We start from the raw sequence: 19,137 nt of genomic DNA on the forward strand, positions 1-19,137 counted from the left end.
GTATCATACTATTGACAGAATAGAGACAAATAATATCGAGGATTGCCATCTGTTTATTTAAATTTGATTTATGGCCTGTGGGTATTAAGAATTGACTCTTTAATACAACGTTATAAGGCTTATTCTACTCGTATAAACATTACTTTATTCAATAAATGTTCAAAATAATCAAAATCATCTATCGTCAATTTATTATACATTTTTATCACTAAAAACTTTAAAACTACAATGGTAATAAGTTGATCTATTCTCAGAATCTTTATTTCAATTCTGGTTTATCATTGAATCCAAATGTATAGTAATAATATACCAGTATCCTACGTCTTAGTTAGCTATGCAGGACGAATGTATAATACTTTAATATTACCCTGTCTCTGTATCCTGTTCAGCTTTTTGGGTATTTGAATTAATATTCTAGATATATTATTTGAAAATTGAAGTTATTGAGTTCGTATTCCGAATAGTATTTTAATATTTAATCAAAATACGGAAAAAATGTATTCTTTACAAGTCTATTATCATTTATAAACTCGGCACGTCTGAATGAAATTGAAAAAAGATGACAAAAATATAAATCAAGTGTATCAAAAATAGGATAAAAACAATATTACTTGGAAATAAAAATATTTGTATTTTATTCTAACAAAATGTTGTCATAAAATTTACTGAATTGTGGGTTTAAGTATATACCAGCAACCAACTGCTATTACACAAAAATAAATATTAGATAGGTATATATTATAAGGGAATTAAAACATAAAAAACAAGATGAATATAGTCAAATAAAGTTTTGTACTTTAGTAAACCTATAATTTCGTCTGATAATTATTGATTTTTCTCCAAAAATATAGTAGTATAAGACAAGTGTAAAAATATATTTTGTATTTTATGACATAAAATACAAATATTTACTTAGAAACTGCTTAGTCTTACACTCTTACATAAAAAATTCTTAAAAATCTGCAGAAATTTGGCACTAAAAGTTAAAGTTAAAATTAAATTATTGTGTTACAATTTTTTTTTATCTATACATGTAATATTGTTAATGTGATATTAACAGGGTGGAGTCGAAAATGAAGGGGGGAATTTCAGCCCACAACATTTTTCATTAGCCTTCCCAAAAACCGACGGGCAGCTTTTTAGTTATGTGTGATGTTTAACATTTTCTGTTTCCAATTTTACTAGTCTTTTTTTCTATGAATGTCAATAAAACATTATTTGTTGGGTAAAAAGCTTGAAAATTCACAGTTTTTATTTATAAGCATTTAAAGTTCAAATTTTGACAAAATACGGAAAAATCACGAAAATTAGCAAATTATTTTGAGTTGAGAATTCATAAAAATTTTTCTTTTTAAATCTAAGATTTGAAAATGTAATACAAGATTATTCATAAGTTTGTCTACCTTTATAAATCGTTTATAAATCATATATTATGATGTACAAAACCATGCACCTCTTTCTCTGTTTAAACTTTAAAATACAAATTTAAAAGCATAAAAAACTGATCAAGTTGTAAATTCATCAATTCTTGCTAACAACATATTACTATATAAATTAATAATTACCTATTGGCTATTATACATGCCACTCAAAAAAATGTCCACCATGACTGCACTGCACAATGGTGTAGCAGGTAGAATCGTAGCAACGGTCATTCTCTGGACATTTTATTCAAGTTTGTCACGTAAACGATTTATAACATAATATTATATTACTATTATACCTACACACTGCACATTGTAATAATGTAATACGTTATTATATTATGGATATAGTAATACGCCGCGGCCGACGGCGTGAAGTATAATAATACTATAAGGGAGCTGCTGTGAGACCCTTTTAGAAAAAACTAAAAACCCCGTCTATACTCGCGTATACAATAATAATATTAGCATGCTGGTAAACGCGTTTCCCGCAATTATAGTTCGATTATTAAGTTACCACTGGCTGCAGAGTATGTATAGGTATACATTATATACATACATATTGTATCATACTCCTTTTGGACCCGCCTGTATTAAGAGTTTGCGGACATCCCACGCATAAAACAACGAACAATAATATAGGTATAAATTGAATATACAGTATACATATTAGGTATGACGGCGAACTATATCAGCACTTAATTTTGGTTGATTCATATTATATAAAACAATATTATACGAAACATATATTATCTCTTATATATATATATGTAGGTATAGGTGGTATGATATGTATGAATCTTGGTAAAAATGACTGAAGAAAAATATGTCCAGAAAAATATTACCAAGTTCTAAAGCGGTCAGAGAAAATTGAAAAATGTACATCGTTCGTTTTAAATCATGTAATAAAATAGCAAAACCATAATACATAATATTGTAATAAAATAAAAGTCAATATAAATAAAATATATGGTACCTACGTGTGAATCCGGCCCCCTAATATTGTAAGATCAACTCCGGACCAACACCACCAATATTTTGTAACTAACTTTTTAGCATTTTTAACTTCATGTCTTTTCCAAAAATAACGATGAGGGACTAACTAACGTATCCCCTTAATTTCAGGGATTTATGTTATGAATCAGTTTTTGATCTATCCTGGAAATTTAATAAATTGCGTTTCGTACAACATCGACGGTTATGGTTGTTTAAACAGTATTGAACCCATTCAAACACAATTTTTTTTTTGTTATTGTTTGTGTGTTTGACTAATTAATATTAGTTTCAGCCATATAGGTAATGATGTTATATATCCAAACCAAATAATTTATAAATTATTAAAATATAAAGCTATAGATTTAAGGGCGTACTGTTGAGACTGAAATAATATAATTTTAACAAACACACGTTATTAAAATATAGGTACCTATTGACTATTGGACGTTTGGACTTCATCTTTCGGGATCATTATCTTAAACTTTTATTACGCTTTGAAGCTGTATGTTAGATATGAGAGTAACGAATATTTATATGAATTATTGGACTCAGGGTCACAAATAAAAATATCTATTACTACCGCTATAGTATCCTTATTAATAGCCGAAATACCTCATACAGGTATTAAAAAAAAAATTTAATTTTGTCTAAAATGAATTAATTGTGCTATAATAAAATTAATTTTTACTAAATTAAAGCCTATTTTAATTTGGCCGTTATTGCCGACTTCCGATGCGTATATATATTATATTACTTATAATAATATACAACGAATTTGCGACGTTACGTAACGCGTGCAATGTAGTATAATATAATATAATATATTATATATATAGTATATATAATAGTATAGTATTATAGTCGCAAATTCGCAATAATAACGTGATGTACCCGCGAGCGATAGATATATACGCGACGGGACGCGCATCATTAGCCCCCAGACGGTCACTATGGATACGCCCGGGAAAGCCATAAGCTCGCGCGCGCCGTTGGCGAAAAGTTCGTATCGTGAAATGCGATGCGTATGTGTGTACGTGTGCGCGCGTAACGCACGTTCACACTCGCGCGCACGCGGCGGCGTCGTCGGCTGGCGAGATGGAGGGATGGAGGGACGCTGGTTGAAAAGTTTCCGCGCGCGCCACAAGTGTTCAGATATAGGACCGTCGCAACAGTTCGCGTGCCGCCAGCAGCGCATGTGTCGTCAGACGCCGCCGCTGTCGCTTATCGAAGGTCCTCTTCGCGGCACCGCGCAATACGCAGACCGCGTATAGACGCGCTCGGCGTTTATCTTTGTCGTCATCGTGCTTGAGTACTTGACCGTTATTTTTTCATTTTTACGAAAAATTATCGTGTAAGTGTTGTTTATAAATTGTAATAATATTATACATATTATTATATTATATACCTAGTGCAAGCGAGCCCGAAATGTTCGCAAAAGTGCAGTGAAACGACTGCGTTGCGTCCGCAATTATTTTATTTACATTTACATCGCGCCGACAATATAATATTATAATATCACGCACGCACGCGATGTCGTCTACCGACCGGGTGTTCGAACGGCGGATCGTGTCCAAGCGAAGAACGTCCGCCAACCTGGAGGACGAGCCGGAGAAGCAGTGTCCGAACGGTTGGGCCAGCGTCGTGGCGGCCGCCGCAGCAGCCGCGTCGTCTTCGTCGTCGACTTTACGGCAAAAGGCGGCCGCCTGCAAGACCTCGCAGAGGACGACGTTTCAACCGCATCCCGATTCCATCTGCGATTGGTTCTTCAAAGTAAGTAAATTAACGCATGATTTATACTTTATAGACTTTCAGTATTTGCACGTATCCTGGTATAAGGTCTTCGAGGGTATTAATGTACCCACTCGCAGTCATAATAGCACATATTATTATATTATATTATATTACATAGGTACATAGAATTTAATTAAGTACATAGTTGTAACATTTTATTATAATATATATTATGTTTGGGTTAAAATAAGCAGCAACGGTTTGAACTGGGAGAGTATGGAGAGAAGCAGGTTGCTGCAAACTGCTGCAAACTGCTGCAAACTGCTGCAAACTGCTGCAGGTCAACCCGAGAAAGGTTTTAAATTATTTTAAAAACATTAAACAAGTGCTGACTATTATTGTTTAAACGATTTTGTTTTGCTGCTCTATATAGAAGTGCTCCACAAAGCCCTTTGAACTTTTAACTACTCCAAAATACCGCACTAAACAATGATATTAACTATTAGGTCTGATAATCAAAATATTTTATGCTTTCTAAAACGTGTCATCGTGTAAATACTAATCTCTACAAAAATGCGTTATAACTGTTATGCAGATTTCTTTAGAAATTTTTGAAACTTTTTTAAAGAATACATTATATCTTAAATTGAAGTTTTGTTTTTAAACAATTTATTTTTATAATTATTAATTAAAACAACTAAGTTAATAAACTAAAAGGTTTCTTAATAAATTGACATGTTATATTCGGAACAGAGCAGGGGATGCTAATGGTATCACAATGATTTATCATTTTTATAGGTTATAATACTTTTACGGGTGGTAAAAAAGTTCTAAAACTTTCATGCCCCTTCTCTATATAGACTGAAAATTGAGCACAGATGGCACTTTAAAGATGGCACTTTGATATTTTTATTTTCCCAATAGTTTTTTTACAAGACTGCATTAAAACGACAAGTTATAGGTGAAGCAAATACTCGTACGTTTTTAATCAAAACTTGGTGACACTATTTGAGATAAGCCAACCTCAGAATCGTTGTTCATATGCAATTATTCATCATTGTTTTCAAATTTAAAAATAAGTGCCTACATCGGTACTTTTGTTTAACATATTATCTTTAATTGCTATAGTGTACTTAATTAATTTGAATAATTTAATATGTATAAGACATTAGTAAATTACATAGTATTACTTTTAACGTAGGTATAATGTATACATTTTCATTATTTTTAAAATCAACAATAGTTGGATTGGTGAGGGGAGCCAGTGGTGCAAATATAAAAAATGTTTAAGTGGGGCTCAAGCCCAAAGAACATTTTTCTTAAATTATAATATTTATTTTTTGAGGGGTTTTGAGTGATTTTGGATGGGTAAGCCCCTCCTATTGGCACCACTAAGGGGAGCACCCATAAAAATACTTTAAACTCTGTTTAAAATATGTTCAATCAAATACCTACCTCTGTTATATTATTTTTCAATTTAGACGCTGTATACATAATGTTATAATGTATAGACAGCAATACATATTATATTATAGAATCATACTAAACACACGACTCGCGTTATTTCTAACATAATACTACCATTTGTTATTTTATTATTAAGGCGTGTAAATAAATATCGGAGCACTGGCATAGCTGCAGTATTGCAGTAGTAGGTACTGTGGTAATTTCTTTGTTACTGGATTTCATTTCTTCCTGGATATTACGGACACAATATTTGTATTCCGCCATGTACCGAATACAATATTATGTCCACCGGATAACTCACAATAATTCCCAACTTATTTTTCAAATATCCCCGATATAATCTAGAGTCTATATGACGGTTGAAGATCGTACCTTTTTTTCAGTCCACGGGTGGGATTACCCCTCTGAAGTACGCTCCATTGAATAATATGCTAAGAAAAGCTTCGTATTAAATTCATATCATTTACATGCCATATATACATATTATAGTGTATTATATTTTTTGGATTATCAGATAATCCAGCAGAACAACTTAAAAGTTTATTTTTATTTGACCCCAATAATAATAATTATCTAAACAATTTGTTTGCACATTACATGCACATCGTTTTCTAACATAACAACTATAGCGTACAACCCCACGAGTACGTCAATAACAAGGCATATAATAAGCTTAACATGAAAAAATAAAATCAAAAATTGAGTTTATTGCCTATTGGATTGCTATTTTTATAACACTTGTGATATTAAACTATTATTTTATGCGGAAATTTTTTTTTTTGATTCTTTACTAATAATATCATCACACAAAGTGCCGCCGCCCGCAGGTGTTATGTTTCCCATTTTGTTATTTATAATTTATAACTGCAGAGTAGATGATCAACTATACAAGTCAAATACCCTTTTGTGACCTGCCTAATTGACATGTTTTTAAATTTATGTATCCATAATGAGTTAAATATTACGAAAATTATACATTTATTAATAACAATAAATTAACAAGGTACAATGAACTATTAACTGAATATTTAATTAATTAAAAACCTTATCTATAGAGTATATACTATGATTATAATTATATCATACTATAAGACTAAAGTATTGATACTTTTTTTTATCATTTTAATGAGATTTTAACAGAAATTATTGTTTACCAACTATTATTTGGAGAAAGACGAAATACAAGAATAAAAAAATAATAAAAATAACAGAAACAAACAGACCATGAGTAAAGTTCACAAATCATAATGTTAAATTTGTAAACCAATCTTAAGAAATTGAGATACTTATAAGTGATAAGCCTTATTACTAATACGAGTACTCTAGTAATCTACTATTATTATACCTTTATTTTATAAAATGTTAAAGAAATCATTAGAAACCCATATTATTTTGTTAATTTGGATATGTTTTAGGTTTTTTTTTCAATTAATTATAAATATATTTAGTTAATTATCAATATCAAAAAAAATATAGGTATGTAAGATATTCATGATTACTCATTATTCTTTATTTTCGAAATTCAAAATAATACATTCTTACGATATAGAATAGTATCCGAATATTGCTGTAGATACACGAAATATACGTTTTTATCATTGCAGAAATATCGATTGTTATTTGTTCAACAAATAATAGCTAGGGAGAAGTTATTCAAAATGTTTGATATTACAGACGTTTCAATTTCATTCATTGATACAAATATACAATATATATTTGGCAGTAACAATGTAACATCTTTATCATTGACTGAAAACACACTCTATAGGTGATATATATATGTATAAAGGAACTTTGTTTTAGACATGTTAATCAGTTTTAGATGTTAAATAATTTTGACGTTGAATCAACGATGTTATAACTTATAATAACTTGAAAAACAGCCATTCAATTTATCTTAAATTATAAGGTAATAAATTATCTTGAAATAACGAAAAATAATAAGAACCTTTATATATTAAACTGTGGAGAATAGCTGTATCCATTATCTAATATTATACAATATTGCGGATCTTCAGTGCGTTTAAAAATGTATTTTGCATAACTACGACTACCTATCCTATATAATATAACTTTATTTTAACATGCAATTAGCCTAACAAGCTATGACACAAGACCATGCTTTTTCATAAAATGTATAGGTGTATATACATAGTTGTATATTAATATATTATACTGTGTACGAAACATTGCAGTGAAATCATTATTATCAATTTTACATATTATATTACAAGACTGCAAAGAGTACAATAGGACATAGGTATAAGTTAAATTCCTGTTATAACTATGTGGATCTCATGCTCCCAATTACACTTGGTCGGATTCACAACCCACTCTTCAAACCTGCCGGCTTTCGACCGACTTCATTTTTGTAGAATATCAAGTGTGCAATATAATAATGCATTATTGTTATTTATTAATTTTCTTATTATACGATAAACCATCTTATATAGTTATAGTTTATAACTTTAACCCTGTAACTGCCGGCACACGATAATTGCGATGTAAACACCAAGTTGTATTCTACATTAAACATTTATATAGCCTATACAGTATAGGTTAACTATGCCTTTCTATACTTTCCCAGAACCATATAGAGCCGTGTTCTTCTCTTCATAAAATAACATAATTTTGATTAGTTTATATTTTAGTATTAACTGCTGCAATATTTGATTTTTAGGTGATGGTACTCGGCGATTCCGGAGTTGGGAAGACTTGCCTGTTGGTCCGTTTCAGGGACGATATGTTCTTGGGTGGCAATTATATTTCTACCGTCGGTGTAGATTTCAGGGTGAGAACGACGATCGGCTTCGGATCTTGTTAAATCATTGATCGTCTCGCATACAAATGCATAGAAAGACTATAAATACTATTGTTTTACCGACGAGCATTATGAATGATATTATGATTACTAAAATTATCATAATAGCAATTTGTACGTGACCTAAAAAATTTAATCAACCCGTATATAATAACATTAAATTATAATACAACATGCACGTGTGATAAGATAATGTAGACGTCGCGCTGCGTCGTATAGGTATAGACGGTATTATTTAGACAGTTGCTGTGAACATGTGGTAACTCATTTGTTGCTGCAGGTACCCTATATAAAATTGACGTATTTTTTATTAATATTATTATTTTCTAAACTATGAATAACCAGGAGAAGCACCTGTACCTTGATCATTTATCGCGATTTTAAGATCATTATACTGTACACGAGGCAAAGTCAAATAATAACAGTTGGATAACGTAGTTGATGTGTTTAAATATTTTTAATGACTAATGAAATTACATTTTTTTTCCTTACATACATCAAATGTTTTTTTTTCTGTGAACATGTGGTTTGTACTTTTACTTTAAAACACAATCAACAATTATCTGTTTCAGAATAAAATTATATCTGTCGACGACTCCAAAGTTAAGCTACAGATTTGGGACACTGCGGGTCAAGAACGATTTAGAAGCGTAACACACGCATATTATAGAGATGCCCATGGTAAGTAATCATATTGTTATAAGTTAAATCAATAATCATACATAAATTAAAAACGGATATGATAAATTACACACGTTAAGATCACGGCGTACCCTATGTGTTGTCTCCATCTTACTAACGCTTAACATACCACAATTTACGTTTAGTAATTCCAATTTCGTGTTGTTAAGTTGAATATTAGAGTGACCTATTATCAGCCATAAAATATGTAAGAACATTATTCGTGTTAACTTGTTGGTTACTTACGATATGATATAATTTTAAGCAAGTTATTAGTTATGTAAAATATTAAAATTAAAAAATGCTCATAACTCGCTTGAAAATGTAAATATTATAAAAACCAACGAGAAACCACGGATGATGTTCGTAACTCTAAGTTTGATAATTGGTTAGTTAACTCAAATATTAAAACTAAAAACACAAAATTAGAACTGATTAAATATTCCGTGTTATACAATTGTAAAACAGAGACAACATATGTGGGTGGGCCGTCATATTAAATTAGGTATAATTCATTGGATAATGGTCGTATAGGATTATAGGAAATGTATTATACAATTATAATTATATATTTAACTGTTATTTACAACATGTCTACATATTATGTAAAACCGTTTTAAATTTAAAATTGATATAGTATACATATAAATTAAAATTAAAAATTGGGCAACAAGTGGAGTAGTAATAGTTTTTTTTTTTTTTTATTTAATAAGAAAATATACAACTATACAATTAAGTACAACAAGTAATAATAATGAAGAGGATTATATAACATGAAAAATGGCATGGTGTAGGAGGGCTCCCAATGGAGCTACCTACTTGGGTATTTTATTAATTAATGGAGGAGGTCTCTTACCCATTTTCGTTTGAGTCTTCGTGGGGGGTTGTCAGGGATGTGTTGAGAAGCAAGATAACTAATGTTGGGGTTACTATGGTAGCTAAATTTTTTGTGGAGTTTTTGGTAAGCAGTTTTAGTGACTTGGTTTACGTAATTTATTCTCAGGTCAGAGTGAAGGGTTTTGTTACTTACATACCAGGGGGATATTGTAAAAGTGCGAAGGAAGATGGATTGAAATGATTGAATTGTTTGAATGTTATTTGGGGCGGCGCTGCCCCAAATTTGAATACCATAATACCATAGAGGAAAAATCAACATTTTGTAGAGAAGGATTTTGAGTTTAAGGTTTAAATTTGATCGTAAGAGAGGACGTAGTAGATGTAATCTGGAGTTTAGTTTCTTTCTTTTGTCGAATATGTGGTCTTTCCAAGTTAACCTTTTGTCGAAAATGAGTCCTAAGTATTTAACTTGGTTGGTTTGGGGTAATAATTGGTTACAAAGTTTGACTGGTGGACAATTGTTTGGGCGAAGAGTAATAGTTAAATAGATATACTTCCATGTCATCGGTTCAAAATAAAAATAAATTATAGGTTGACGTTAAAAATTGTACCCATATCTTAGGTACTAGCTAAAAAATGGAAAATATTTTTTTTTTTAATGGGTAAATAATAGATATACTTGAAAAATAACTGGAATAAGTTTTCGTCAAAAATTCTAAGCTACATATTTTTTTTACTTATATTACTTTATATTAGTATATAATATAATTATTATTTATTGGAAACAAATATAGGCGTATACTTACGAAATTGTTATTTTGAAAATGGGCACATATAATAATAATTTATTATGATCAAAATACAATATCATAAGGGTTTTTAATTAATTGAATATAAGTGATATAAAATATTGATATATTTATTTAGTATACCACACAATAACAATATATAACATATTGATCTGGCAAAAAAACACTCATCCATAATATTATGACTTAGGTATACTGAGTTATACTGTGTAAACTGGGTAACTGTACCTTATGTAATATAGCTTCTACAATTCACAGCGTTATTAAATTTCAAATATAAAATTTTTAAAAATGATTACAAATTAGGTTTTTTATATGACAAGAACTAATATTTTAAATTCCAATTTAAGTAGGTATACTTGTATTTATTTATTATTTAATTTATCAATTATCATTAAATGTACGGTTATTTACTTCTGAAAAATAAAATAATCAACTACCATTACGAATTTTTAAATCCAATTTGTTCAAAATAATATGAACCTAGTTTCAAAAGTATACGCATGTGTTTACCACATATTTTCTTAAATCTTTCCGCATTAAAATAGGTACCTATTCTAAACTAAAATAATATTTAATAACATTTCTCATTAATTATTGCTTTATTTTAATTCAAGAAGCATACTGCTTGCATATATTGTATAATGTGTACGGTAAATAATTTATTATCTAATTTACGTTTGTATTACAGCACTTTTACTTTTGTACGATGTAACTAACAAAGTAAGTTTTGACAACATACGAGCGTGGTTGAGTGAAATTCGAGATTACGCTAATGATCAAGTAGTCATAATGTTAATAGGTATATATATATCCAAACTTAACTATAATACTTTTTATACTTATTGATTTCAGATGTGCACTGTACTTAAGTTTAATCTAATGATAATTTATATTTAGGAAATAAAGCTGATTGCAGTCTAAACGATAGAATGGTGAAAAGAGAAGACGGAGAACAATTGGCCAAGGAATATTCAGTCACTTTTATGGAGACTTCTGCTAAATCTGGTTTTAATGTCGAAATCGCTTTTATGGCTGTTGCGAGGTATCTATTAGACTATAACATGATTATTAATTATTATATATACATATACAATCAATCTATGACTGTAAAAATACTAAAAATGTATATGTAACAAAGTGGAACCAGAGAATATATATGAATAATTATAATTATGATAATTTATCATATACCCGGATACCCTTTTTATATTTTAATATGTATATTACGTTTACAATTTTAGGGAGTTATTATTCAAAAAAACAGGGATTGAAAAAAAAGGATCTTTTAATGTACAAGATTATGTGAAAGAACAAACTAAATCCAATTGTCCAGCATGCTCTACAGCATAATACATTTTATGGTAAAGTATAAAGGTCGAAATTACTCAATGTAATCAATAAAAAAGTTCCAAAATAAAAAATATGAAAGTAGAGAGTCGAAATGGAACAATTTTAATTAAATTACCTATGTATTTATGTTATATAATTTTAAGCTTGAGCATTCTTTGTTAAGAATGGTAGATATATAATATACATAATATATATATATATAATTTGAATGTATATTACAAATTTTATAAATACAATTAAAATACTGAAATGCTTGTTTCATTATTGAACATGCAATATATTTATTAGAAACCAATGAAACCATACTTTTTGTTTTTCTGTGTTGGCGTTTGTTTATTGTATCAAATTTATTCTGTTCAAATTTGTAGAACTCTCGACATTATGATTATACAACGTATAACGTCCGCAACAAACTATAATTGTTGTTCATAATGACTTAAAATAGTTTGTGTTTTGTGCCCAAACTATAACTATTAATTTACGGAAATTGCGAATATTGCATATTTAGTAAAATATATACGGTTGCTAGTGCCTATAATATGTCCTAATCCTTAATACCTAGACAATAAGTATTGTATATAATACATCAACGTAACTCGGCCATACTATAATGCTAGTAAAACGTGAAGTCAACACAGGGAACAGATAAATATGATTTCCACCAATTGGCAATTAGTGCTGATATAATGCTACCTGTAGTAGTATTAATATTATACCTGCCTATAGCCTATATAAGTATTAACTTAGGAAGGTACTGAAATTTTAATAATGTTTGCCTACCCAAAATGTAGATAAGTGTTGTATTATTTTCATAATGAAAAATAACTGTGTTTATAACTATTAACTACAAACTACGGTCATGCTGATTCTGTGACATGAGCACGTTTAACAGACTGATTCATTATTAATCTGTATTCAAATGTGAAAATAAGAATACCAATATAATAATTTAAAAAATAATCTATAGTCTAGCTTGAAACTATTTAAATCGCTTATTTTTTAGTATTATAAACTATAACCGTTAATATTTATACGTAACTACCTACGAGTAGTATATTGTGTATTTATATAATTTTTAAATTAAACAATTTATGTAGGCTTTTATTTGTATGTTTGGGTAATACACGCGATAATAATAAAATTGATTTGACTATATTAAGTTGTATAGTAATTGTTAGTATAGATATTAGATATAGAATATAAAATATATAATAGATATATGATATAACACTTAATTGTTCAACAATCAACCAAGTTTGTTATTTATATTATTTAACAACAATTTTCCTAAGCCAAACAGGTATAAAGTATAAACATCCAGGTATTTGCTCAATATTGTTTTCAATAAAAAGTTTTAAATAGCATTTAAAATTTCAATGTATTTCAATAGTATTTATGTCAATAAATACAATGGACTCTCAGAATATTAACTCAACATTATTAATAACAACTCGTTTTTTTTTTTAATTCCTATTGAATTGAGAGTTGGAAAACTGAGGGTCGATTATCTATATTCATTTGTAGTTTTAATTTCTGTAAAACGTTCACAATTGATCAACATAAAATAAAAATTATATGTATACCCTGTATATGTTGTGTGTTTTAAAAATTAAATCATATAATAGCATATATATTATGGAAAATACAAATATGCAAGGAACTTTCCTGTTATCACGACTATCTACCACATTGTTCTAAATATCATGACTACCCTACGCATACCTACCTACCCTAAGGACTTTATTTAAAAATACAAATGTAAATAATATATATGGCTTATAAAACCAGAAAACTAATAAAAACACATTTATAACTTATTAAAACATTTTTTTTTTTAAATTTTAAATTAATATGAATATATTTCATTTGCCTAACCTCCTTTTCAAGAACATTGTAAATTGCCACGTCAATGAAAAATAATATTCTAATGAACACTCGTCCAATTTTAATTTTATATTCCGAGTGGAGCGATGAATGCATTGGTTTAAAATGATGAGTCTGTTTTTTCAATATTAATTTTTTTTATCTGTCATCAGTTAATACATTTTTAGAATAGTAAAAATGTTTCAATCTTCAACTTCAAGAATGGATTCTGGTTGAAAATTCGATCTTGCTGGTATTTTGAAGAGTCAAAAGTTAAATTCCTAATACTTTTCATAATAAATAAGCGGGGGATGGAATTTTTGATCAATACTTGTTTTTGACAAAATTGATTCAAATGTAATAACTGTAGTGACTTTAATTTTACACCATAAATGTTTATTAACATGATTTTCAATATAATTTGCCTCTTTCTATGCTATAGTTGTTATAGATATTTTAATTTTTTAATTTTAATTTTTATTTTCATTACGTAATTTATTGATACAATTTTATTTGTAAGGAAAAAATAGCTTAACATTTCATTACAACGTTCATGGTTCATCATAATTTTTTTCTATTTGTAATTAAAATATCCATTGTCACTATTTTTTTAAAAAGAGGTTGAAGTTTAAATTTTAAGAAAATTCAACAAAATTCGAAAATTCATAAATTATTTTTTAATTAATAATCAACAACATTTTTAACTTTAATAGCTAAGGCTTGAACATCAAATGCGAGATTCTTCGTAAGTTGTTCTTAATTCTTACAGCCACCTTAAAATACCAAAAATACATATTAAACATATGATAATATACCGTCTCGGCTCAAAAACGTTTGTCGTATACAATGATTTATCATCGAATTCAAATTTAAAACAATATCTATTATCAGTCCATGGCGAGGTTATCTCAACAATTACCATACAGTAGAGTGACTTATTTTAATACAATTATTGTGACTTATGTCTATATCACCATTAATAGGAGTACTCGTACTCCATAGTTGCAACTTGCAGAGAATGATGTCGTAGCATTGTGGCAGGTAGTCGCACCAACAGGTATAAACTATAAAGAACTGTATATAGTAGATAACTAGATACCCAAAACGACAGCCAAAATTATTTTAGTTAAAAAATGTAATACGTAAATATAAAACCGTCATTTACTTGTCAGTGGTATTATGTTTCAAAATCACACACACATTTTTATTTTCTAACTGTTGTTCCTATTGAATTGTATTTATTTGTCTATTAATAGTCATTAGATGTACCTACTGCCTAGTAAACATAAGCCTTATTAGTTAATTAAATTAAGCTACAAAATTGTATCATTACGCTTGTAGACTTAATATTAATAACTATAATAATAATATGAACAATTGAAAACTATTTAGCTATTGTTGGCCGATACTAATACATAATGGCAAATAAACAAACTTATTCTAAAATATATAAATAATTATTGTATTTATAATTATAGCTATGATTATTTAAAATAAAAATAAAGTATAGTTTATATATTATTATAATGCTTGTATTTGGTTGATTCATTACATACGTCTAATCTATAGATTTTCAAAAACAATAAACTGGATACACGAAGAATTCAAAAATGAGTTTCTACACATGACGAATACAAATAGCTGTTTATTTACTATGCATACTGACTTATTGTATATCTATTTCGTTTTATTCGTCATTCGATACCTAATCGCCGAGATGAATCTATACCACTAAAACTGGCTGGTTATTATTTTATAATATTGTTGTCTGACAAAAATATGAATATAAGCAATTTAATATTAAATAGTTTGTTGTTTCCAAAATATTTATTACAAAAGAATATAGGTAAAATATATAGGTAGTGATTGATACCAATGACGTAAGATAATTTTAATAATAATAAATTCGTAAACCAAGTAACAATAATTACCAGGAACAGTTATTTTTTACTGACTACAATAATATAAATATATAATATTAAAATATGTTATGTAGACATGTAGTAATAGTTATTAAGACAACAAAAATCATTAATGTGTTAATAATTTAAATAGTATTTATATTTATTTGTATGGATGCCGCATGTATAGGAACTATTGTTGTTATAACTTGTATTATTTTAATAATACGATATTGTTATTGTTTTTAATTTAACGTTGTATAATATACATGTATATTTTTTTTTTTATCAAAAATAATATATTTAATAAATTAGTATATATTGATTTTTATAATATTACCATTAACTAATACCATTTTTGTATTTAAAAAATGAGTGAATTATTAAATATATTTAAAATATACTGCCATCGTACTGTTGTATGTGCATGGTTTTTATACCTTTTGTTTTTTTTTTTTACTTGACATATTATATTATACATAATAATTTATATATATATATATATATATCGAGGTATTTATATACAACGTCCAATGTCAGTCTGGCTATACCATAGTGTTGGGAGCCCAAAATCTATAAAAAATATAGTCATTTCACTACTGAGTACTGACAGTATTTTATGCTTGACGTTTGCTTAGCTATTTACTAGTCATAAATTATATACTAATAGTATTGTTTAGTTGAATATTGCAGACTGCGGTAAAACAACAAAATATGATATTGTAATAATTTGTTATTTATGTGTGCAGGTAAATTTCCGATGAAAAATAAAATAAAATACATTTTCTAATTTTGCTCCATGAACATATTTTGGTGTGCCGACATTGATGAAATCGACATTTAAACAAAACATTATGTCAGTACGCGCTTAAAATTATATGTCAGGCGCCAATAGGAGGCATTCATACTTGCATGCGTTCGGAATAATCTGATTTTCGATTACGCGGAGAACTCCTGACTCCAAACTCGCGGCCACACAACGTACGTGTCGACTGTCCATCACCGATACGTCATATTATACGCCGTACCAAAGAATAATACCCAAAACCCAATATTCGTCATATCAACATTTGTAACGAATGAGTGTTAATGAATTAACTCGTTAGTATTTACGCAGAGCAATTTATTGATGTATATAGCACATAAAACCTATTAATATGCATATTATGTGTTCAGTGTTGGTTTTTTTATTACTTTTTAAAAGTAGGTATTCGTATACGCCCTACACTATTGTTACATCCAAAATACTCATTATTGATTATAGTTGTTGCACTGAATAAAAGTACTTACAATTAAATTATTTAAATTACTCTTTCATTAAAAATCAATTAATGCAACGTAACTACATTAGTGTTATTGATGAAAATTTAAAAGTAATGCGTTAAATGGGTTAGCCTACCTACTGAATAAATGACTATATATTTTATTTTATGGAACCGCTTTTTATTGGTATGTGTATTTATGTTACGAGTTCTAAAAAACAAAATAATTTACAAATGTTCATGACTTTGGTGAATTTAGTAAAAATATAAACTTAAATTTATATACTTACCTATTTTTCAATTCTTTAATTTTCTTTTTGTATAAACAGTGTTTAAAAATATTTTCTCTGTCAAAATCAAAAAACTTGAAAATGTACCAACTTAATAATGTTTTACAGGAGTTGGTTATTCTTAAAATTTTATATCAATCCAAAAATATCAAAAATGCTTGATGGACACAATTCCTTAATATATTTTGAGTTAAAATGCTTCCAAAATTGGATATTTCAAAACAATTTTATCTATATTATTATTGCTATTCAAAAATACATCAAATATTAATAAATATCTTCTATAAGGTACAAGGTATATGTATTAAGTACGTATATTAGAGACTGACAAATCGTTCATTTCTTCGCTAAGATTCGTTTTTTGTATACAATTATTTATTGATTTGTTTTTAATTTAACAGATTCATTATAGTCACTAAGTCAGTGGTATAATTAGCCAATATTAGGAGTTTGCTTGGGGAGGGGATATATTTTTAGTAATATATCCGTAGTCCGTCCATATACAGTGTCTGATCATACTCCCTCCAAAAAACCCTTAAACTCCATATGGAACACAATTGTTATATTACAGTTGATAAAATATGATACAATATGAAATTGGTTAAAATAGACTTATTATTTAATAGTTATATAAAACAAGATCCAATTTTCTCAATCTTTTGGAAATATCATCATTACATTTTCAGAATTTTATAACTTTGATTTTCCCAATATACGAACATCAAATATAATTTACCCATTTAACCTATCAAATTTCCAAACAGTCAAATGACGTATAGTTATAGGTATAGCGTATAGGGTTTATCCCACAGTCGGTATTATTACCCATCTATTTTGGTAGGCGGAAAAAAAGCCCACGGAAAAAAATCCCAGAAATATAAATGTGAACAGATATTGTATACTCTACTCCTAATTAGTAATTACCATGTACCTATAACAAAATATAATTATATATTATAATGAAAATAATAATATAGAAAATATAGATTGTAAATCAAATAAAAATATAATTATGAACACAATATTATGTACATACGTCAAGATTTATTGTGTTATAAGTTATATAAGTTAAAAAAATATCAGTCTTAGGTATATACATACTAAAATGTATACAAAAATTACAAGACAGGAGGTATCTCAATAACCAAGTAATGGAGTACTATATAGAGTGTCAATATTACCCAGCTATTGATAAATTTTAACATTTTGACTGATTGTATACTGTTTATAATATATATTAACTAAGCTTTTTTTTTGGGGGGGGGGGGCTTTTTTCCGTTAGATTTATTTTCTGGGCTTTTTTTCCGCAATTTATCTATTTTATATGTTCATGGATTTTTCGGCAATAGTCCGTCAACCATCGAGAAGTAATTTTGTGTTTTTTATTACGAGTCTTTGTAAACATGTATACTCAACCTAATAATACATGTAACGCCGTCTTGTTGTATATTACACCGGGGTCAATGATTAACTGAATATATTATAGTACGAGTAAAAACAAGTAACAAAACAAGGCTAAATGAACGGCTGAGACACTCAGCTATTGATCATAAAACACCTTTTTTGACGATTGAGCCAAATTGTCGGCGTATCAAAGGGAATCGGAATACAAAAGAAAACCTACACGATTGACTATTGAGCATAAAAAACTCTGCAACGTTGTCATTTTCCATTTTAAACTATATTATACAAAAATATTTAT

At 28.4% G+C, this 19,137-nt stretch overlaps 1 protein-coding gene across 9 annotated transcripts in view; it reads left to right on the plus strand.

Moving 5' to 3' along the window:
- LOC132945886 (ras-related protein Rab-37) overlaps window positions 1–17,517 on the plus strand; it is a 29,231-nt gene extending 11,714 nt beyond the window's left edge. For 4 of the 9 annotated variants that reach the window (XM_061015690.1, XM_061015694.1, XM_061015689.1 and 1 more), the window contains 5 exons: window positions 8,299–8,409; window positions 9,012–9,120; window positions 11,458–11,568; window positions 11,667–11,811; window positions 12,011–16,312. In XM_061015690.1, the coding sequence (XP_060871673.1) occupies window positions 8,299–8,409; window positions 9,012–9,120; window positions 11,458–11,568; window positions 11,667–11,811; window positions 12,011–12,119 (585 nt within the window). In that variant the 3' untranslated portion in view covers window positions 12,120–16,312. Of the gene's footprint in view, window positions 1–3,578; window positions 4,191–8,298; window positions 8,410–9,011; window positions 9,121–11,457; window positions 11,569–11,666; window positions 11,812–12,010; window positions 16,314–16,632 lie in introns of those variants that run through there. The other 5 variants (XM_061015692.1, XM_061015691.1, XM_061015697.1 and 2 more) reach the window with 5 other exon arrangements.
- Window positions 17,518–19,137: the final 1,620 nt, after the last annotated feature.

This window comes from Metopolophium dirhodum, chromosome 5 (genome assembly GCF_019925205.1).
Source record: "Metopolophium dirhodum isolate CAU chromosome 5, ASM1992520v1, whole genome shotgun sequence".
NCBI lineage: Eukaryota > Metazoa > Arthropoda > Insecta > Hemiptera > Aphididae > Metopolophium > Metopolophium dirhodum.